Consider the following 18787-nt stretch of genomic DNA (forward strand, 5'->3'; position numbering starts at 1 on the left):
AAAAGGTGAATATGGAGAGGCAGATGTACAGTGGATTCATAAGCAAAAAAAAGTAAAATGACAAAATGTCAAGATGAAGACAAGAAGGGACAACAGGAGGGCATAAGAGAAACAAACATGAGAAGTCAGCAGAGGCAGACACTTGATGAGGATATTGGATTAGTTCAGAGAAAGAACCGGGGAGTTACAGCAGAAGAAGAGCGGGGGAAATATTAGAAATGTAGGAATAATTCATTTAGAAGATATGCAGGCCTCTTCTTCTCATGCTTCCCTCTCAGTTCATCTATCATCATTAATTTATTCAGCCGTCCCTTCATTATTGTAATTTGTTCAGTTCAGTGTGCTTTATTGGCCGTGCTAAGTGGTGTTGGCTCGTGCCATCAGCGATTCGTCCTGTAATCTCTATCTTTCTGTCTAATCACTCTTACCGAACTCATCTGCAGAGAAATGCTGCGTCCAGAAAGACTGGCCATTGGTCAGTTTCATCTCGTACTCCAGCTGCAGGCCATCGCCCTGCAAGAGGAGAGGAGAAGACAGAGAGGCGAGGTTAGGTTAGAGGATGTTGGTTGGAGGTGGACTTCATTAGAATTATTTTATACATATTTTTTTTTATATGTAGGGACAGCAGATGCATCTGAGGGGTTGTAAGGAATAATGGCAAAGGAAAGAAGACATAAATTATACATAATTACACAACTGTGCTTTTAGCTTGTGTACATTTTCTGTCGTCTTTGATTTTTGGTGGGAAATTGGATCAGCTGAGCTTTCTCTGTCGTCCATGTCATGCTAATCATGCTTAGTGCTTCTTCTTTTTTTTTCTTTTTTTTTTTAAAGAAACAAACAGGAAACTCTAAAGATCTTCCACTAAAGCAAAAAAACACTATTTGAGCTGTTAAAAACTCCTTTAATGTGACACACAACTGTTTGTAAGTTGTCAGGAGGTTCAAAACTATTTGTTTAATCATTAAAAATATAACTTAAGCTGTCACAGAAAGCAGAAAGAAAAATATGTCCCCCTGAAATGCAAAGACATAGAAGTATAAATCAGGCTAAAATGAAAATACCAAAGTACCTCAAATCTGTGCTTAAACACAGTAATTGAGTAAACATACTTCGTTACGATCCACCTCTGTTGGCACTGTTAAGGTGTTGTGGTGTGTATACTTTCATATTTTATGCTGTAGTGGACGATTCTGTACGCTGAAGTGGTATTGAACGACTCTTTAGATGTCCATCAATCCGAGGACATTTTGATTTTTTATTATAATGAAAACTGAGATCTGCAGGACCTTCTGGAAGAAAAAAAAAAAAAAGGTCCGAGCAGCACTTTACGGTTAAATCGTAATAACCTCAGAGTGTTGGATCACCCAGATGGCTAAGCATTGTGAAATTAAAAGGGTTTTACTCAGGACTGTGTGGTTCAGTCTGGAGAAGTGAAATCCAATATCATAACATCGTCGTATCTTCGTATAAATATTCAGCAAACATTTACACACAAGAGTGGTTTCCGAAGAAGAATCATTAATAATTGAGGTGGAGTTCATTTGACTTTTTTTTTCATATAAAATCCTAAATATTACCTGAGTTTGAATGTCAGAAATAGGTCATTGAACACACAAATTACTAAAATCCAGCCTTGAAACATCTTACTTGGGAGTATATCATGTAGATAACTCTGTATGTCTGCATAAGGACAGCTTTTTAAAAAAATAACATATTCTCTTAGTCAGTACTTAGGTTTTCATCAGCTTTTAACAAACTATTTCACAAAAGTCCTGAACCACTGATGGGATAAAGTCACAGCTTAACAGAGGAGGAACAGTCCGTGGGGTTGAGAGGCCCACAGAGAGTTCAGACATGTATGGAGGATGCACAGGACCGGGAGGGAGCAGTGGGGAGAGTGTTGTCTATGAGATCAAAATAAATAAATAAAACTATGAGGAGAGTAACTATTATACAGTCCTGGCTCAACAATCCAACACTAAATGTAAAATCTTCTTTCATGTTGGATAGCAAGGCTGTCGGATTTTCAAGACGGAGGTCAAGATACAAGGATGGCTTGATGCTTGAAGGCTCATTTGTTGGTAATATTTATTGTTTGTAGTTGTTGTAATAACTAGTGTATTGTTAGAACACTACGCATCGCTGGGTTTCATGCCTTCTTGTTCGGGCCATTTCCATCCCGCTGGAGCGCACCCCCAGGGTGGAAGTGGCCGGAATGCACAGGCAGTATTTGGCTGCTGATGCTAGTTTAGTTAGTGGTCACACGTCTGTTTCCACCATCAGTGGCTGCAGGGGAGTGGCAGATGCGCTCCATTGTTATCATCCACGTTTACTTCCGTAAATACTGAGCACGCTCGCTGCGTGTGACGTCGTCGTGTCCTCTTCTGTGCATGCAGGACACTTTTGGGTCGTATGAAGTTCTCACAGCAGATCACATACAAGTCGCATTTAATTGGAAATGTGAACGAACTCGCTAAAAATCAGATTTCACAAAAAAATCTGAATTGAGCATTAAGTCCTGCAGTCTGAACGTAGCCAATCTGTCGGATTGTTCAGTCTGATAATACGCCGTTATCCTTATGTGCGACATAAAATGTCATGTCGGAGTCAGAATCCAAGGTTGTCGGTATGTTAAGGCTGTTTTTAATGGGTTCTGTTCGTTTTTCCTAAAAACCTGTCAGATACCAAGGTTTTGGATTGTTAGGGGTTGATTATCAAGTCACGACTGTACTATTGATAACCATATTACAGTGATGTCAGTAACCGTACTGCAGAGCCGGTAAGTCTGAGCAGCAGTTTGTTTTTTTAAGTGCTATAGTGAATGACAATTTTCTTGTCCAGAATACACATAAATTTTCTTTAAAAAAAAAAGTCAAACAAATACTCCAGAGCAGAACAGTAACTAACCCGAATACAACATCAGAAATTCAGCCCCATCTTGCAACAGATAAAAAAAAGGGCACCAAAACAGTGTGAAATTATCTAAACCATCTTTTAAGAAAATGAATGTGGTCATTTCCAAGTGAAGCAAATTCACATTGTCCCACATCCCAGCATCCACACATTAGCCGGCTTTTCAAAGTTCTCTAATTAATCAACTTGAGCAGCAGAAAATGTCCACTGATGTCCATTTTTCACACCACATAGAATTTACAGCCTCTGACTTCAGTGGATGGGTTGTTATTCTGTGCTGCGGCATAATTTTGTCATTTACTTTAATGAGATGGGTGTGTTGCATCGCCAGAAAATAGAAAATATCACAGCCCACCACGGCGTAAACAACAGGCCCCGGATTTTCCTTCCAACCTTTCCGATTACAAGAGGACAAAAACACCCCAATTTTCCTCGGGGAGGAGCGCGCTGTTGATATAAGTGCTGCATGTAATTGTGTCATGTAGCGAGCGAGTCTCCCAGCTGGCCTTGGAAGCACCTCAGGATCCCCAGGTATGTGGAAGAAGTTAGTTGAGAAAGAAAAAGGAATCTAGGCTGCTCTGCCTTCTGTGCTGCGAATGTGAAGATGACCCAGATTAACAGGAAGGATGGATGAACCATATCCATAGCAACAGTTTTCACTGACTTAATGCTCTGAGTATTCTTGTTTGTAATTATTAATAGTGTGACATGCATAAATGATTTCTTAGGTGGATTATTAATCTGATGTTCTTGCAATGCGATGGAAATTTAAGTATGCAAGAAAGAGGAGATGAAGAAATGAACACACCTGTGTGGGAAAAGTCCCTGCTGGAATACTCTTAATTTCTGGCAATCCCACAAACAAAAAGCATCAAACTAAAGTGAGTTTGGGAGGTGATGGGGAGCAAAGAACAAGAGAGAGGGCACAGAGATGGGTTGACAATCAGAGCACAGAGAGCTCATTTCACACACGCAAGTTCAAAGCCAATGGAGTTCGCGCTTGTTGCAGTGGAGCGAAGGAACACAGAGGGAGGAAAGGGAAAAAAAAAAAAAAAGGACTTTGATTTCATTTGGCAGCCTGAGACTCCATCTCACTCCCTCTATCAAAAAGGGCGAGAAGCATGGAGCGTGCACTGCCACAAAATCAATACAGACACAAAGAGCAAGGAGACAAAGATAAAGAGAGAGATAGATGTAGAGAGAGAGAGAGAGAAGAAGTTAAAAATACAGGTAGAGAGAACGGCAGAATGAAGAAAAAGGAGCGAATATAAAGAGGGAAAGGGTGCAAAGGGAAGAAAGGAGAGATGAGGGAAGAAGTGGCACTTCACAGCAGGAATTCTCGCTCTGTGGGACCGACGGGGAGGCACAGGAGGAGCTTTGGGCTGCTGGTTGGTTTCAGTTATGAAAGGTACCCCACTTCTGATCTACTGTGCTGATATATTACACACTGAAGATATTCTCACCTGAACATCTGTACAGTCTTATACAACTTGTGATCCCACGGGCGGCGGATAACTGCATTTAAAAAGGATTCCCGAGAGTCTTTTGAGAGTGTGGCTCTGGAAGATAAATGTTTGGTTACGGCTTGGAGACGAGTGTAGTCGACCTAATCGAAGTGTTTCTCTAAAAAAATATGAAAATTTGACACCTGAGGAAAGTGTGCCGACATCCGAACACCATGTAGCTAAGTGATCGTCATTCCACAAACTGAATATGCTTTACATTAAAAGAGAAAATACAGAAATACAGGGACAAACATTTTAAAAAAAACAGGAAACAGTGGCAACATAAAGTACAACAAGCATGAGTGAAATGCAGAATCTGAACCACTAATGCACACACCTTAGACAAAAATACAAGAACACAAACACACACACACTCACAGCCTTACTATCATAATTTCGTGTTGTTACAGTTTCATGAAGTTGGGGGATTCATCAGGACGTACTTACCTCTGCAATCACCTGATCCTACATTCCCTATCACGCCTTTTTAAAACCAATCTGTCAGTCTGTAATGCATGCTCTCCGTTTCAAATTTCCAAGGCTCCAATTTGAAGCCGAGGTAACCCGGGTAGCATCGCCGTGACATCGTTTGGGTTATTTCCAGAACTTGGACCAAGCTCCTCTAAAGTGACAAGAGCACCTTATCCAACTATTTCCACAGGTAATGAAGCACCAACCAGTAAATTTACTTTGTTATTTAAAGTGTTCCTTAATGGGCTGTCATTCTTGTGGGAAGGCTTTCTGCAGGGTTTTAGAACCTGGCTGCAGGGAGTCGCTCCAAGTATGAGTGGGGTCAGGCTTTCTGTTGAGTGAATGTAGTTGGTGCTCCAAGTCATCCGGAAATTGGTCAAAACCAGAGCTAAAGGCCAATGACAGTCTTCAACAACAGACTTATAACCGTCTCTAGAAAAAATAAATAATTAAAAAATGGACCATGCTTGTGCATGAGAGAATTGTCATATTGAAGTTGCATGCTGTATATTTACCCATATTTAATCTATTTTATTGGATTTATTTGATTTCATTACCTCCTCACTGTACTGTACACATCTTGCCTCTTTTCTCAATACAGTCTTGTTTTATAGGTCAATAATTTTATTATTTATGGTTGATAATTTAGCTTGTTAAATGCACCGTCCAGAGGCAGTTATTTATATTTTCGTCATGCCCCCATGTATGATGACAATAAAGCTATTCTATTCTATTCTATTCTATATTACAACTATTGCAGTTTCCTTTCAGTGGAAATAAGGGGCAAACCCGACTCATGAAAAGCAGCTTCAGGTTGAAACTACACTCCTGTTCACATACTGAACATATTGTCTGGAACTGAAATGATCAGTCCATGAATTATGTACTGAGCTGACTGATCAGTAACTAACATTTAAGTAATTGTTTGAGCAAATGCTTGCTTATTGTCGCCCTTCAGTTTGAATGATTTGGATGTTTCCAGGGGCTGCAAGATGTAGCAGTGGTTAGCACTGTTACTGCCTCACAGCAAGAAGGTCGCCGGTTCGCGTCCCGGTGAGGACACCCAGGATCTTTTACGTGGAGTTTGCATGTTCTCCCAGAACAGCGTGGGTTCTCTCCGGGTTCTCCGGCTTCCTCCCACACAGTCCAAAAACACGTTGAGGTTAATTGGTGATTCTAAATTGTCCGTAGGTGTGAATGTGAGTGTGCTTGGTTGTCTGTCTCTAAGTGTAGCCCTGTGATAGACTGGTGACCTGTCCAGGATGTCCCCTGTCTTCACCCTGAGTCAGCTGGGATAGACTCCAGCCCCCTCATGACCCTAGTGAGGATTAAGCGGTGTATAGATAATGGATGGATGGAAGTTTCCACCTTGTATGTTGAAGTATTGGTCAAATGTAACTAGAACTTTCATGTCAATACCGTGCACCCTCATCAATTTATGTAGGGAATTTTACACAAAAATCTGACAAAATGCATAATTAATTAATCAAGAAAATAAGTCTGATTACAGATTAATAGACAATGAACATTTTTTGGGCTGCAGTTACAAGATGTTGTCTTGAGATATATAAATAATACACCACAGCAGTATATTGCTAGAATCGTACTTACGTATTGCACTTCAGGTGAACATTATGAGCAACAATCTACAAACCATCAGGTCTGTTTATTTCCTGTATGGATGAATATATCTCCCAGAAGAAGCATAACATTGTCAAATGATTTTTTTGTTTCAATAAAAGGCGCAGCATTTAAAGTCCAAACTGGCTCTCCATCCGGCACAGAGGAATAATTCTCCTCTATGTGGCCGCGTTGTGAGTCTTTATGAGAGTCATAGTCTACAATTTCTTGCCAGAAACCTGGAAAATACAGTAGCTGTGGGTGTGTTTCTACTCTGCTTGTTCTATAAAGATGAGTTTCTTGGCCAAGCTGACAGCTGGGAAAGATTGGCCGTTTTTTTTTTTGGTTGTTTTTTTTTTTAGCCTGCACTCATTAAAGCAAGTCTAATTTCAGTTCTTCCTTGGTTCCCTGCTGAGGTGATTTTGTTTCATTAACAACAGTTTTGCTCAAAAAAAAAAAAAAAGGAAGAAGAAGAAGAAAAAGGCAGAAGTTGATTACAGCAATTCAAACCTTTCCATTGCAGCTGTTTAAGAGACCTCAAGGCCAAAAGCTGTGACAGTTGCTGAGGTCAATAGCAAGTAATGACGTTGTGCTATTGAGCAGCTCTGGTTTGGTGATTTTCAGTTAATAGTGTCTAATTAGTTCCTTCCAACAAGTTGTAACACTCTGACACAGACGGCAATACCAGAGAAACATGTGCTAGTTACTTGTTCAAAATGGAAAATTGATATTTGCAATTTTGCAACCGTAAAATAACAACTGAAATTATATGTATAATTTAAATTCTGTGTCAGGAGAAGAAAAGACAACCATGGGTTGGCGTTTGTGATCTTTGGTTATTTTAACACCTAAGATGAGACATAAAGCCTTAGTCCAGACTGCCAGAGGTTCTCTGTGCTGTAATTTGTGATGACCCAAATATTATTTATAATGACTTCCTAATGTTTTTTTTTTCTTTCCTTGATGAAATAATAATTTGCAGCCATGAGGTTTCCTGCTGCGATTAATCAGGTGAAATTGCCAGGAAGTGTTAAACACCGATCAGTCTCTTATTCTACCATTTTGTGCGGGCGAGGGAATTGAGAGCAGACATCCTCTGGTTTTAAGAGCCCATGAGCTTGATATGGTTTCATACCTACTACAGCGGAGGTAAAAACTGAGATGGAAAGCGCAGGAAAAAGAGATCTGGATAAGAGAGAAACAGGAACAAAGAGCAAAACATGTAGCAGCAGATAAAAGTGAAGGTGCCAGAAAAAATGCATTAAATGAGCGAGAGGCGAAAAAGAAACCGGCGAGATGGCGAGACGGAAAGGAAAAACACAATTAGAGACAGCCGAACAGAGAGGAGGAGGAGATGCAAAGGTAAACAGATATGAAAGGGTGTCCAATGTGTCACAGTTTGCCGACGGAGAGTTGAAAGAGAAGCAGGACACAGCCAAAGATTGTGAGTGACGGAGGTAGCGAAGATGAAGAAGTGTGAAAGCGAAACGGAAGCGAGAAGGCGAGCGGTGAGAGACGAGGGGTGGAAATTGGCTGTGGGACGCAGCGTGCACATGTCCGCAGGAGTGGAGACAAGCTTTTATACTCGAGTCCAACAGCATTAGGCTGCGTGTCTTTCAGCGGACGCTGGCGTGACACTAAACCACACTCTGCAGGAAGCATCCATTCTAATCATATCCCTCTTCAGCCAGCGCTCCCAACTGGCAAAACAAACACACACACACACACACACACACACACGCAATTACACAGAATCAGGAGCATGACTCGGGTGTAACGGAGAACATGTCACTGATAGCTAGGCAGACACACTATCACACACATCCAGCTGAAATTTTACTTATTTACTCTGTTCCTCAGTCACTTTCATGAAAACATAAAAAGCCTGCACACGTAGAACACAAAAACAACACACACACACACACCGATTTGTCCTTGACAGAAGCCCTCAGCATAGGAGGATGTATCATCGCTGAGCTATCATTATCCAAGCTCGCCGTTTCTGCGCCGGCTGCCCCGGCCCAGACTCACGTCAACAAACAACAAACCACGGCTACCACTTTGCTCTTTTTCTCCCGGCGCACTATTAGTACAACACAGAGTCCCATTATGAGACAACACAACGTTAAAATGTCCCTAAAGCAAGCTAATCAATAGGCTACAGTGGAGCCTAGATACGGCATGTTTAGCACGGTTGAAGCCGGGGGTTGCATACTAAGAGTCTCTGTGCTTTGTTGTAGACAGCACTGTGGTACGGAGCAGAGATACGACGGCACTTCAGAGTGTCAAGAGCCAGTCCAGAGGCAGATGCACAGATAGAGGATCAGTTGTAGCGCACAAGGAGCTGAGGTCAGGAGTGTGTGTGGCACTCTGGCCAGACATTTGTAGTGTCGGTTATACTACACTCGAGATCAGTCCTGATGATCTGCAACATGATAACAAAAGACCAGTTGACTATTGCAAATCACACGTTTATGTTTCCTTGCGGTTTCTATAACTTTGCTTCTGCCATTTGAAATATAACCCAGTGCAAAACACTCAAATGGGAAAGCACATACAGGCAACAAAAATTATGCTCAAGTTCATTTAAAATTTATAGGGAGGCAGCACAAAAAGTAGCCTTAATATATCCAGCATTTTTCAGGGCCTTCCTCAGGGTATGCTGGGTGGATTTTTTTGCCCAAGCTTTCCTGTCTTATTATCTGATTCTGCTGCTTGTACCTGAAAACTACTTTTTTTTTTTTTGGTCTGAACGCAAAAATTTAAAACTGCGGCTTACAGTTAAAATAACTCTGGACATTTAAAAAGCTACGTTTCAGCCACTTTACTGCCTGAGAAGTAATCTGTCTTTTGGTTTGATGTTGGGATAATAATGACACTGATGACGGTGAAGACGTTTGTTTATCTGGACACAAACAGATTCAAACTACAATTGAGTGGCTTTGCCTTCAAGCCAGTTTGTGTGATAACAGAGTTGCGTCACCACGTCGTCTGCCTTGTACTAAACCTGAAGAGGTAGCGGGGTCAGGGAGAGGTCAGAGGTCAGAGCTTACCCCACACTTGCTGAGAGCGATGTACCACCATCTCTCCCTCACCGAGCGGAAACTACGGCCGCCCACGCAGCTCAGAACCTCCTCGTTCCCATCTCCCTCCACCTGCGAGAGAAGAAATGTATGGATCCCAACAAGGTAGCACATTTTACCTCAGAGACACACTGAATAATCACAGGGGTGTGGGAGCTCGCGATATCGAGATGTGAGCATATTTCACACCCCGATATTGCCTGAAACGTGGCAACAAGTTCCACTAACCTCAACAACAACAGAGTCACGCTGGCAATTACACTTACTAATGTGATAAACAAACACGTCGTGCTGTTTATTGAAAAAGAGGGAAAAGGTTGTATTTTTTTTTTTTTTAAAAGGTTTGACGGGGAGGACAGAGCTTATGAAGCGATCGGATGGGACGCATCATCAACAGTGGAAAAGTGTAAATCAGTAAAAATGTTATGAAAACACATTAGAGGCCTTTGACTCTCGCTTCCTCTCCGTCTGTGTCTGTTTATTATTTCCCTCTTTTACATATTTCTATGCTTTTTTTTGAACTACCAAAGAGGAAAGATGAAAATAGGTGTGTGGTGATAAAGGGCAACAGCGTGATACCCTGTAATGCACACACATACTGTGTATTACCACACAGCAGGGTCAGAGGTCAAACGAAGCTACAAAACCGTTTGGATTTAGTTTCTATTTAGGGACCAGATGCCACTGAGGGAAAGCGGACGCATATATTTGTGTGCTCTTACCACACAGCCTGACCAGGTGTAGCGTGTGGTGAGGTTGATGACCTGGTTGTTCTCCGGCCGCAGCACCGCTTCCTTCTGGTAGCAGTTCTGAAAAATAAAACATTAAAACAATGTTTAAAACATTTTAAAAAAAACTGTCCTAACTGAAAATCCTCTTGTATCTAATTACCCCTAGCCTTTCAAATCTTTTTTTTTCATTTCAGTTTTTTTGTGATTTAACAAAGCACTTATCAATAAAGCTCAGAACAAGATGAGTTGAAAGCGGTTGCATTCAGCCGTGGTTTATAGATACTTTTATATGGCTGCATACTGAGGAGCAGCACAGACAGATTTTCCAGTTCATAAAATGAAAGGTGTGTTTAATCAAAATTTAATTGAAAATGTAAATGCATTGACTTGCAGTCTATTGAAGCTGCTGGAATTAATACTGATGTTTCTGTCTCTTCTGTGATGGATTTGTCCCCCGTGTGACTGCTGAATACTGTAGTGCAACAAAACAGAATATAAAAGTACAATTTGGTGAAAGGAGAATGAAGGCCATGGCATTTGATTCCAGGGATCTGACATCAGAATCTGGCTGAAAGGTGAGAAATTAAGTGTTGTTTTTAACATCGGTGGAAACACGTCAACGTAATGTCACTGCTTTGTGTCAGAAGATGGCGGACAGAAGCGGAGTATAACACCAGCTAAATGACTTGTTTATCCCAACACATTTATGTCGGATTTTTCTGACTGTGCTAAACCAGTTTCACATGAATTCTCCTATATAGTATGTTATGGTACATATCTGCTGTATAGTACATAAACACAATACAAAACACTTTAAAGTCCTAATAACAGTTCTAACCGTTTTCACTCAGAAACGTATCGCACTGTTTTATCACAAGACACATGAGATGTCATGAGCTGATGAACACTCAGCTGGTTAAGGGCTACTTTATAAGTTGAGGGGTGCACTCGTGTTTGTCTGAAATCAATGGATAAATTCTTCGTTATTTGTTGGTTGTGAAAGCAATTTAATGTGGATTTTATAGACTAGATATGTCATCGGATCAGCTGACTGTGCCATATGTAAGAGGAGATCAATAATTCATGTTTGTTAGTTTGACAACTAAGAGACAGACCTGTTTACATGAGTCTACACTCTTTCTGCAGCCGACGACTTAAAGTTCCTATCTTAGCACTGATTTTTTTTTTTGTTTGTTTAAAACCTTGCAACTCATCTTTAATAATCAAAATTAGTCCTTAATGTCCTGAAATGACTGTGAAGTTTAGATTTATCAACATGCAAATGGATCCCCACCTCTTCTTCCACCACCCACCTGAAGTTCACACTAGCCTGTGTTACACAATGGCAAGTTGTAATATTGGAGTAATTCAGCCACGGACTCTGAAGAAGAATAAGGATAAGGGAAGCTTCTTGTTACATCTGGAAACCTGGCTGCCTAAATCCATGTGTTTGAGTCTGTCATCGGTATGCTGCAGCTTCAAGGTGGAAATGCTCAGTCACGACGGTGACGGCTTGTTTTGGTCACGATATGTCTTCTAGCATATAAAAACACTACACGGACATTTTAATAAAGTCAATAAATTGATTTCACCAGAGGGGGAGATTTCATAATGAAGAAATCAGACAGATGTTAAATGTATACTGAATACGTTTAACAAATTTAAAAGGCATATAGTCTGCTGTTTGCACTCCAGCAAACTGGGCTATTAAAATAAAATGTAAAAAAACAGCAACTAGAAAACTGAAATGCTGACTTTATTAGGCTTCAAGGGTATTTGAGAGTGTTCACAATGATGCTGGCCAAACATTACAGGAATCGCAGCCAGTGTATGTCTGGTTTCCTAGTTTCTGATCAGCTGAGCAGGACAGAGAGAGGGATGGAATTTACCCAAAACTGATGCAAATATTATCAAATTAAGCTCAAATTATGCATTTCACCCCATAATCACTGTTTTATTTCAAATCTAATGTGGTAGACTTTAGGGCCAAAACAATAAAAATGCATTCACATACTTTCAGATTTTTACCACAACCAGCCTTCAGAGCCGTACGATCAGTTTGAGAAAAACTGTTTGCAGACTACTCTGTGCTGTCATTTTTGTTGAGCGGCTTCACTTCAAGCAGAACTCTCTGCTGTTCCACTTTGTGTTCAAAAGCATGGACTGTACCATCCTTGATCACTGCCACTACCATCAATAATACATCCAGAAATGTCAACTTTCCAGGAAATGGCAGCTTTGTTTTATTCCGAGCAGCGTGAGAAGTCTGTGATCCTTCAGTTCAAGTTAAAATACAAATTAGCCACACTGGAGCGACAGAACTTTTTTGTTACTACAGTGACATGTGAATAAGTGAAAGGAGCAGTGTTTGGCATTAATAATAGCTTGTCAAAAGACATGATGCACAGGGTGTCAGTGTATCTCACCTTTTCGGGCCTCTTGTACACAGCTGGCCATTGAGAACTGTCATCAAAGTAGAGCAATATGTTCTGACAGCAGCGAGACTGCACAGAGAAGAGACAGAAGGAGATGGCATTGGGATGTGGACGGATCAGAGAGGAGGCAGTGACACAGTTTGAGATTGATATGACAAAATTGTTCCCAAAGTCTGCAGAATAAAACAGTGAAGTAAGGCACGGGTAAAAGGAGGAGGAGTGGACGAATCAACAGATGCATAGAAAGATGTAAAAAAAAAAAAAGGGCAAGGAAGGTACAGGAGGAACAGCTGAAGGGAGAAAGAATAGAAAAGGGATAAAAAAGGGTGGCATCAGCTTGTATGAGGTAAGAAAAGCAAAAGAGAACTACTTAAGAGGAAGATACTAAAAAAAGAGTGAAGAAAGAAGACACTTATTTTGTTGAGCTAATTTGGAAAAAAATGATTAAAATGAATGATACACACACAAAACTTTACATCAGTCATCCTACCTTTGGATATCGGAACCGAAAATCCAGCCGCCCAAAGTCAGTGAGAAAGCAAAAGCGTGTCAGAAAAACCCAGTCCTGTGGTTAACAGAGCAAAGAGACAGAAAAAAAAAACATTAGCGTGTGGACGGAGCAAAGTAGAAACAAGAATCTACAGCCGTGCTAGTGCTTCTTTGAGCCGTAACTTTGGCACGGCAGCGCTCTGGGGAACGCGCCAACATCAATATGTCAGCATGCTCACGATGACAATTACAGATGCACCACACTGGATTTTAGCTGATATCTGATAAGATTATATTTTCCAGCCCACTTTGGCTATTTGCTACTGTTGGTACTTAAACCTATTTTTTTCCACCTATAATTGCAGAGAACATAAGAGCTCTTCTGCCCTTCTGTAGTGGAATAAACGTATTGTTATGCATGCCCATATCCTGACGGCCCACTGACATTGAATACAATGCTTTTCAAATGTACACGTTCACTGGAGGAAAAAACTTCAACTTACATGTAAAACCCACAGTATAACTTTAAGTAACATTATCAAACAAAACAGAATCTTTCCCCTGTCAGGTTTCACCTGTCAGTCTATATTCATTTGGGGTAATGCAGATATATTAAGCTCTTTATCAATAGTGTGCATCTCGAGTGGCAATGTTTCCATGCTGGCATGTAGCAAACCTAATTTGAACCATGCTAATTGTCTAACTTTTGTTTTATACCAAGCTGCTTATAAATACTAAACACAAAGTACAGCTAAGGACAATCAAAAAAAGACATTAGTTTTGCAGGTATTGGGTCAGAAAAAATACAGTCGTGACTCAATAGTCCAACACTAAATGTAAAACCTTCTTTCATGTTGGATAGCAAGGCTGTCAGATTGTCAAGACGGAGGTCGAGATACAAGGAGGGCTTGATGCTTGAAAGGTCATTTGTTGTCAGTTATTGTTCATAATAACCACTATGGCTGGTCCAAATATCACTTTCTGGTCTCTGGATATTCAGGCCCAATTAATGATGAATATCCAAATATTCAGAGCAGTAGAGGGGACACTTCCAGCCTGGGGGTGCACTCCGATGGGCTGGAAGTGGCCAGAACGCACAGGCAGTACTTGGCTGCTGATGCTAGTTTAGGATAGTGGTCACACTTCTATTTCCACCATTGCTGGCGGCGGCAGCGGCGGGGGAGTGGCGCTGCCACTGCTGCCACTGCTGCCGCCGGCACCATCCGTGATTACTTCCGTAAACACTGAACATGCTCGCTGCGTGTGACGTCATCGTGTCCTCTTCTGTGCATGTGGGACACTTTTGGGTTGTATGAAGTTCACACAGCAGATCACATACAAGTCGCATTTAATTGGAAATGTGAACTCACAAAAAAATCTAATTTCACAAAAAAATCTGAATAGAGCATTAATTCCTGCAGTCTGAACGTAGCCAATCTGTCGGATTGTTAAGTCAGATAATACGCCGTTATCCTTATTTGAGACATAAAATGTCATGTCGGAGTCAGAATCCAAGGCTGTCGGTATGTTAAGGTTGTTTTTCATGGGTTCCATTCGTTTTTCCTAAAAACCTGTCGGATTTGGATTGTTAAGGGTCGGATTATCGAGTCACAACTGTATTACACAAATTAAAAGTTTGGCCTTGGGTTGGTCTCCAATAATGTTTTAGACTTATTTTAAGCCTAAAAACTTGTAACACTGGCTCTTCAGTGTGTCCATGGTAACAAACTTGTGACACTTGCTGACCAGTGGCAACAAACAGAGAAAGAAGCCACGATTCCTATCAGTTGTCCGTTACTCACAATGTCATGGAACCAGCAACAACACGAAATTCTCATGAGGAGGTCAGAACATGTTTGGAACATGCAGGATATCATCAGCTGCCTCAGTTTATTAACGTTAACTAATCTGACTATCAAACTGGCAGAGAAATTGAGTCCTACAACATTAAACAGCATCTCAGATCTGCTGCAGCTCTTTACTGTGTTTGGAATATTTAATTACTGGATGTTTCTGACATTGTGTTGTAACACTGGATCCCTGTAACCACATTTTCTAATGGAGTGAAAGCAAGAGCAGTCCTTCTGTTACAACAAAGCAAAGCAGCTTTGTGCAAAAGATGAATTTTGACGTCCATCTGAAGACTAAAAGTCTGATTAAAGCCACAGTCAGAGTCAATCTGTGTGAAAACAGTCCCTGATGACTGTGTTAGATGAAAAGTTAAGGGAAGACAAAAGGCATTTCAATTCATCCTGTCTGTACCAAGTTTCATGGAAATACATCAAAGAGTTGTTAAGACATTTCACACAAAAACACAAATGTCAGTTTTACGGTGGCACGAGAGAAGACGTCTGGGGATCAGCAAAGTCAGTAGCGTTTATTTTTCGAGAACCAACAACGTCTTCAAAGATTTTGCACATCCGTCGACTGAATACTGAACAGGATATATGAAAACCTTTTAGTTATTCGCAATTTAGTCTCTGGGAAAAAATTTTACTGAAATGTACCAACAACCTATCCAGTGGATGCTGAGACATTTCAGTTGGGATAAAAATGGACATTAACCTCCCAAGATGTAAACAAGGTAATGGGAGCAGCAAGGAAAAGGGGAAAAAAGAGAAATAAGAGGTGGTGAGGTGATAAACAGGGCTGTAAAGGAGAGAGCAAGCACAGAGTGAGAACAGGAATTATACGAGCAGGCAAGAGTTTTAGGAATGTTAAAAACAAACTGGAAGGGAGGGAAGTAGTGCCAGGAGGGTAAACTCGTAGAGAGGGTACACGGGGAGGGCATTAAGGGGGTGCTGAGCACATTAATGAGCAAGAGAGGCGAAGAAGGAAAAACAAACTATCCATTCTTAATATTATTCATCCATATGCTTGGCAGCATGAGACCAGACAATAGTGCTGATAGTGTACTTCACTGAGCTTACATAAGGCAATGCAGCAGCGTCGGCATGGTGGATCAATGAGTGGTGATGTGCATACGCCCATCAGCCTCAAAATTAAAACCTGTTTAGTATATTACCCACATTTTCAGCAATTATCCAAGAAAGTGAACATTTTGTAAATTCTAGACTTCCATCCATCCATTATCTATACACCGCTTAATCCTCACAAGGGTCGCTGGGGTGCTGGAGTCTATCCCAGCTGACTGAGGGTGAAGGCAGGGGACACCCTGGACAGGTCACCAGTCTATCACAGGGCTACACTTAGAGACAGACAACCAAGCACACTCACATTCACACCTACGGACAATTTAGAATCACCAATTAACCTCAACATGTTTTTGGACCTTGTGGGAGGAAGCCGGAGAACCCGGAGAGAACCCACGCTGCACGGGGAGAACATGCAAACTCCACGTAGAAAGATCCCGGGTGTCCTCACTGGGACGCGAACCAGCGACCTTCCTGCTGTGAGGCAACAGTGCTAACCACCGCTCCACCTTGCAGCAAATTCTAGACTTATTGCACATAAAGTGAAATATTCAAGCCTCTCTGATTTCGGCTTAATTTTAGCTGATTATGGCTTATAGCTGATGAAAATCTGAGATCCACTTTTCCAAATTGGCAGAAAATTTCCTAAGATCAATCAAAAAAAGGATTTACCTTAACTTCTGAAAAGTATGTTCATTACTCATCATCATTCATCACTCAATACTTGGGGGCTCTTTTATCACACATTACTGCATCAGTGCGTCGTGGCATCAAGCCTGTGCTGAGGTGTTATTAAAGCTCAGGTTGCTTTGATAGCAGCCTTCAGCTCGTCTGTATTCTTTGGTGAGATGTTCCTCATCTTCCTCTTGACAATAACCTGTTATTGGGTTCTATTGGGCTCAGGTCAGGCGAGTTCAAGCACAGTAATATTACTGCAAGCAAAGCTTTTGGTCGTAGTTTTGGCTTTGTGGACAGGTGTCAAGTGCTGCTGGAAAAAAGAAGCCGCCACCTCCATAAAGCCCAGCAAATGAAGCATGAAGTGATCTAAATGAAATGCGAAATTTACTTTCATCTGAAAGACGACTCTGGAACCTGACGTTGCCTCTGATTCAGAAGTTGCTTGATATTAGGAATGCGACAGTTGTAGCCCGTTTCCTAAAGACGTCTGTGCTGATGGCTTTTGATGCACTAAAACCAGCCTCAGTCCTCTCCTTGTGAATTTCTTCCTCTTGAGTCAACCTTTCTTGACAATTGACTCAAGGCTGCGCTCATCCCTGTTGCTTGTGCAGCCCAAAGTGGGCGTGAAACTCCATCTAAGCTAAAGCATATTCAAACCCTGGCACACAGCAAAATTCCACATCTTACACTCTCACATGTGCAGATGTGATGATTGTACTGATGTGCAGAGTTCTACTTCTGTTAATGTTTTCTTTCCTTTAAATCTATTCTATTCTTCAAATGTTCAGCTACACAAATCCAACACATGATCGCGACTTCTCACATGAAACACGTTGACTTTCCAACCACACTTGAGAATTTGTTGCACATTTCAGCCTTTTCAAAGACCGGAGGACAGTTTTCATTTTGCTTATTAAAACATGCCTTAAAGGCAGGTTGTTATGAACTCTTGATCTCCAACCAACCAACAAAACTCCCTATGCACCATTATACTGTAATTACCACTGCCCCGAGTTTCCCCTACATAAACAAGCACAGTAATTTCTACGCTGAGAAATAAAGTGCAACCAGAGCAGCGTACCGTGGCCGGCGCTGCTGCCTCCATATATCACAGCAAAACAAAACCGCAGCCATATTTCAGCCACTGCCAGCCAGCTTCAGCCCTTGGTGCCTCTGTTATAATTCATGGCAAACTCCAAAAGTCACTGAAGCCAGAGACTCACGCCCACCTCTGTGCGTTGTCCTGGGTGACGCTTAAGGCTGTAACCATGACAACCAGGGCAGCAGAGGGAAGCATTGACCCAGAGATGAATCCCTGGAGAGAGGAGAGATGGTCTGGTTGAGATGGTGGGATGGAGAGGAGGGGGTATCATTTACCTCAGCATGTGAAACACCTCTTTGTTAGACGAACACGCACAGAATTATCCACAAGCAGCTGTCACTCTCTTTCCAGCACGCTATGGCTGATCTAAAACATGTATACCCACAGTCATTTACACACACCACGTAAAACACACACACATCGCTCTTAATCCCCCCCCCGCCATTAGTGCCATAGCAACAACTACTGCATACCTTCATTCGCAGCTGCCATAGAAACATCAAAAGGACGAGCCATTCATTCGCGGCACACACCCACTTTTATTTTGTGCCGCTCTCGTGCACTTGTCCTTCCAATTTTCTACCCAATAACCCGGCAGTAGTACACAGCTCCGAACAATGATGTTCAAAGTAGATAATTAGTCTGACTCCCTTGCTCCATGAGCCAGCTCTTTTAGCTGCTCACCGAAGACGGCAGTTAATTGTTGAGTTGAATTCCAAAGATTGAACTACTGAATAATAACCTGACATAAATCTAATCAAAGCAAAAGCTTAATGAGTTACCAACAGTTGTGACTCTTGCTGAAGTTTACTCATATATTCATT

General features: G+C 41.4%; 1 protein-coding gene across 1 annotated transcript in view; it reads right to left on the reverse strand.

The window, feature by feature from the left end:
- Positions 1-18787, reverse strand: part of tmem145 (transmembrane protein 145) — a 41194-nt gene that overhangs the window by 10888 nt on the left and 11519 nt on the right. The window contains exons 2-6 of the mRNA XM_008290054.1: positions 13252-13326; positions 12753-12830; positions 10318-10404; positions 9566-9667; positions 429-513 (exon numbers count right to left, since the gene is read on the reverse strand). Coding sequence (XP_008288276.1) covers positions 429-513; positions 9566-9667; positions 10318-10404; positions 12753-12830; positions 13252-13326 — 427 coding nt within the window. The remainder of the gene's footprint in view (positions 1-428; positions 514-9565; positions 9668-10317; positions 10405-12752; positions 12831-13251; positions 13327-18787) is intronic.

Source organism: Stegastes partitus, unplaced genomic scaffold, assembly GCF_000690725.1.
Source record: "Stegastes partitus isolate 25-593 unplaced genomic scaffold, Stegastes_partitus-1.0.2 Scaffold654, whole genome shotgun sequence".
In the NCBI taxonomy this organism is placed as follows: Eukaryota; Metazoa; Chordata; class Actinopteri; family Pomacentridae; genus Stegastes; species Stegastes partitus.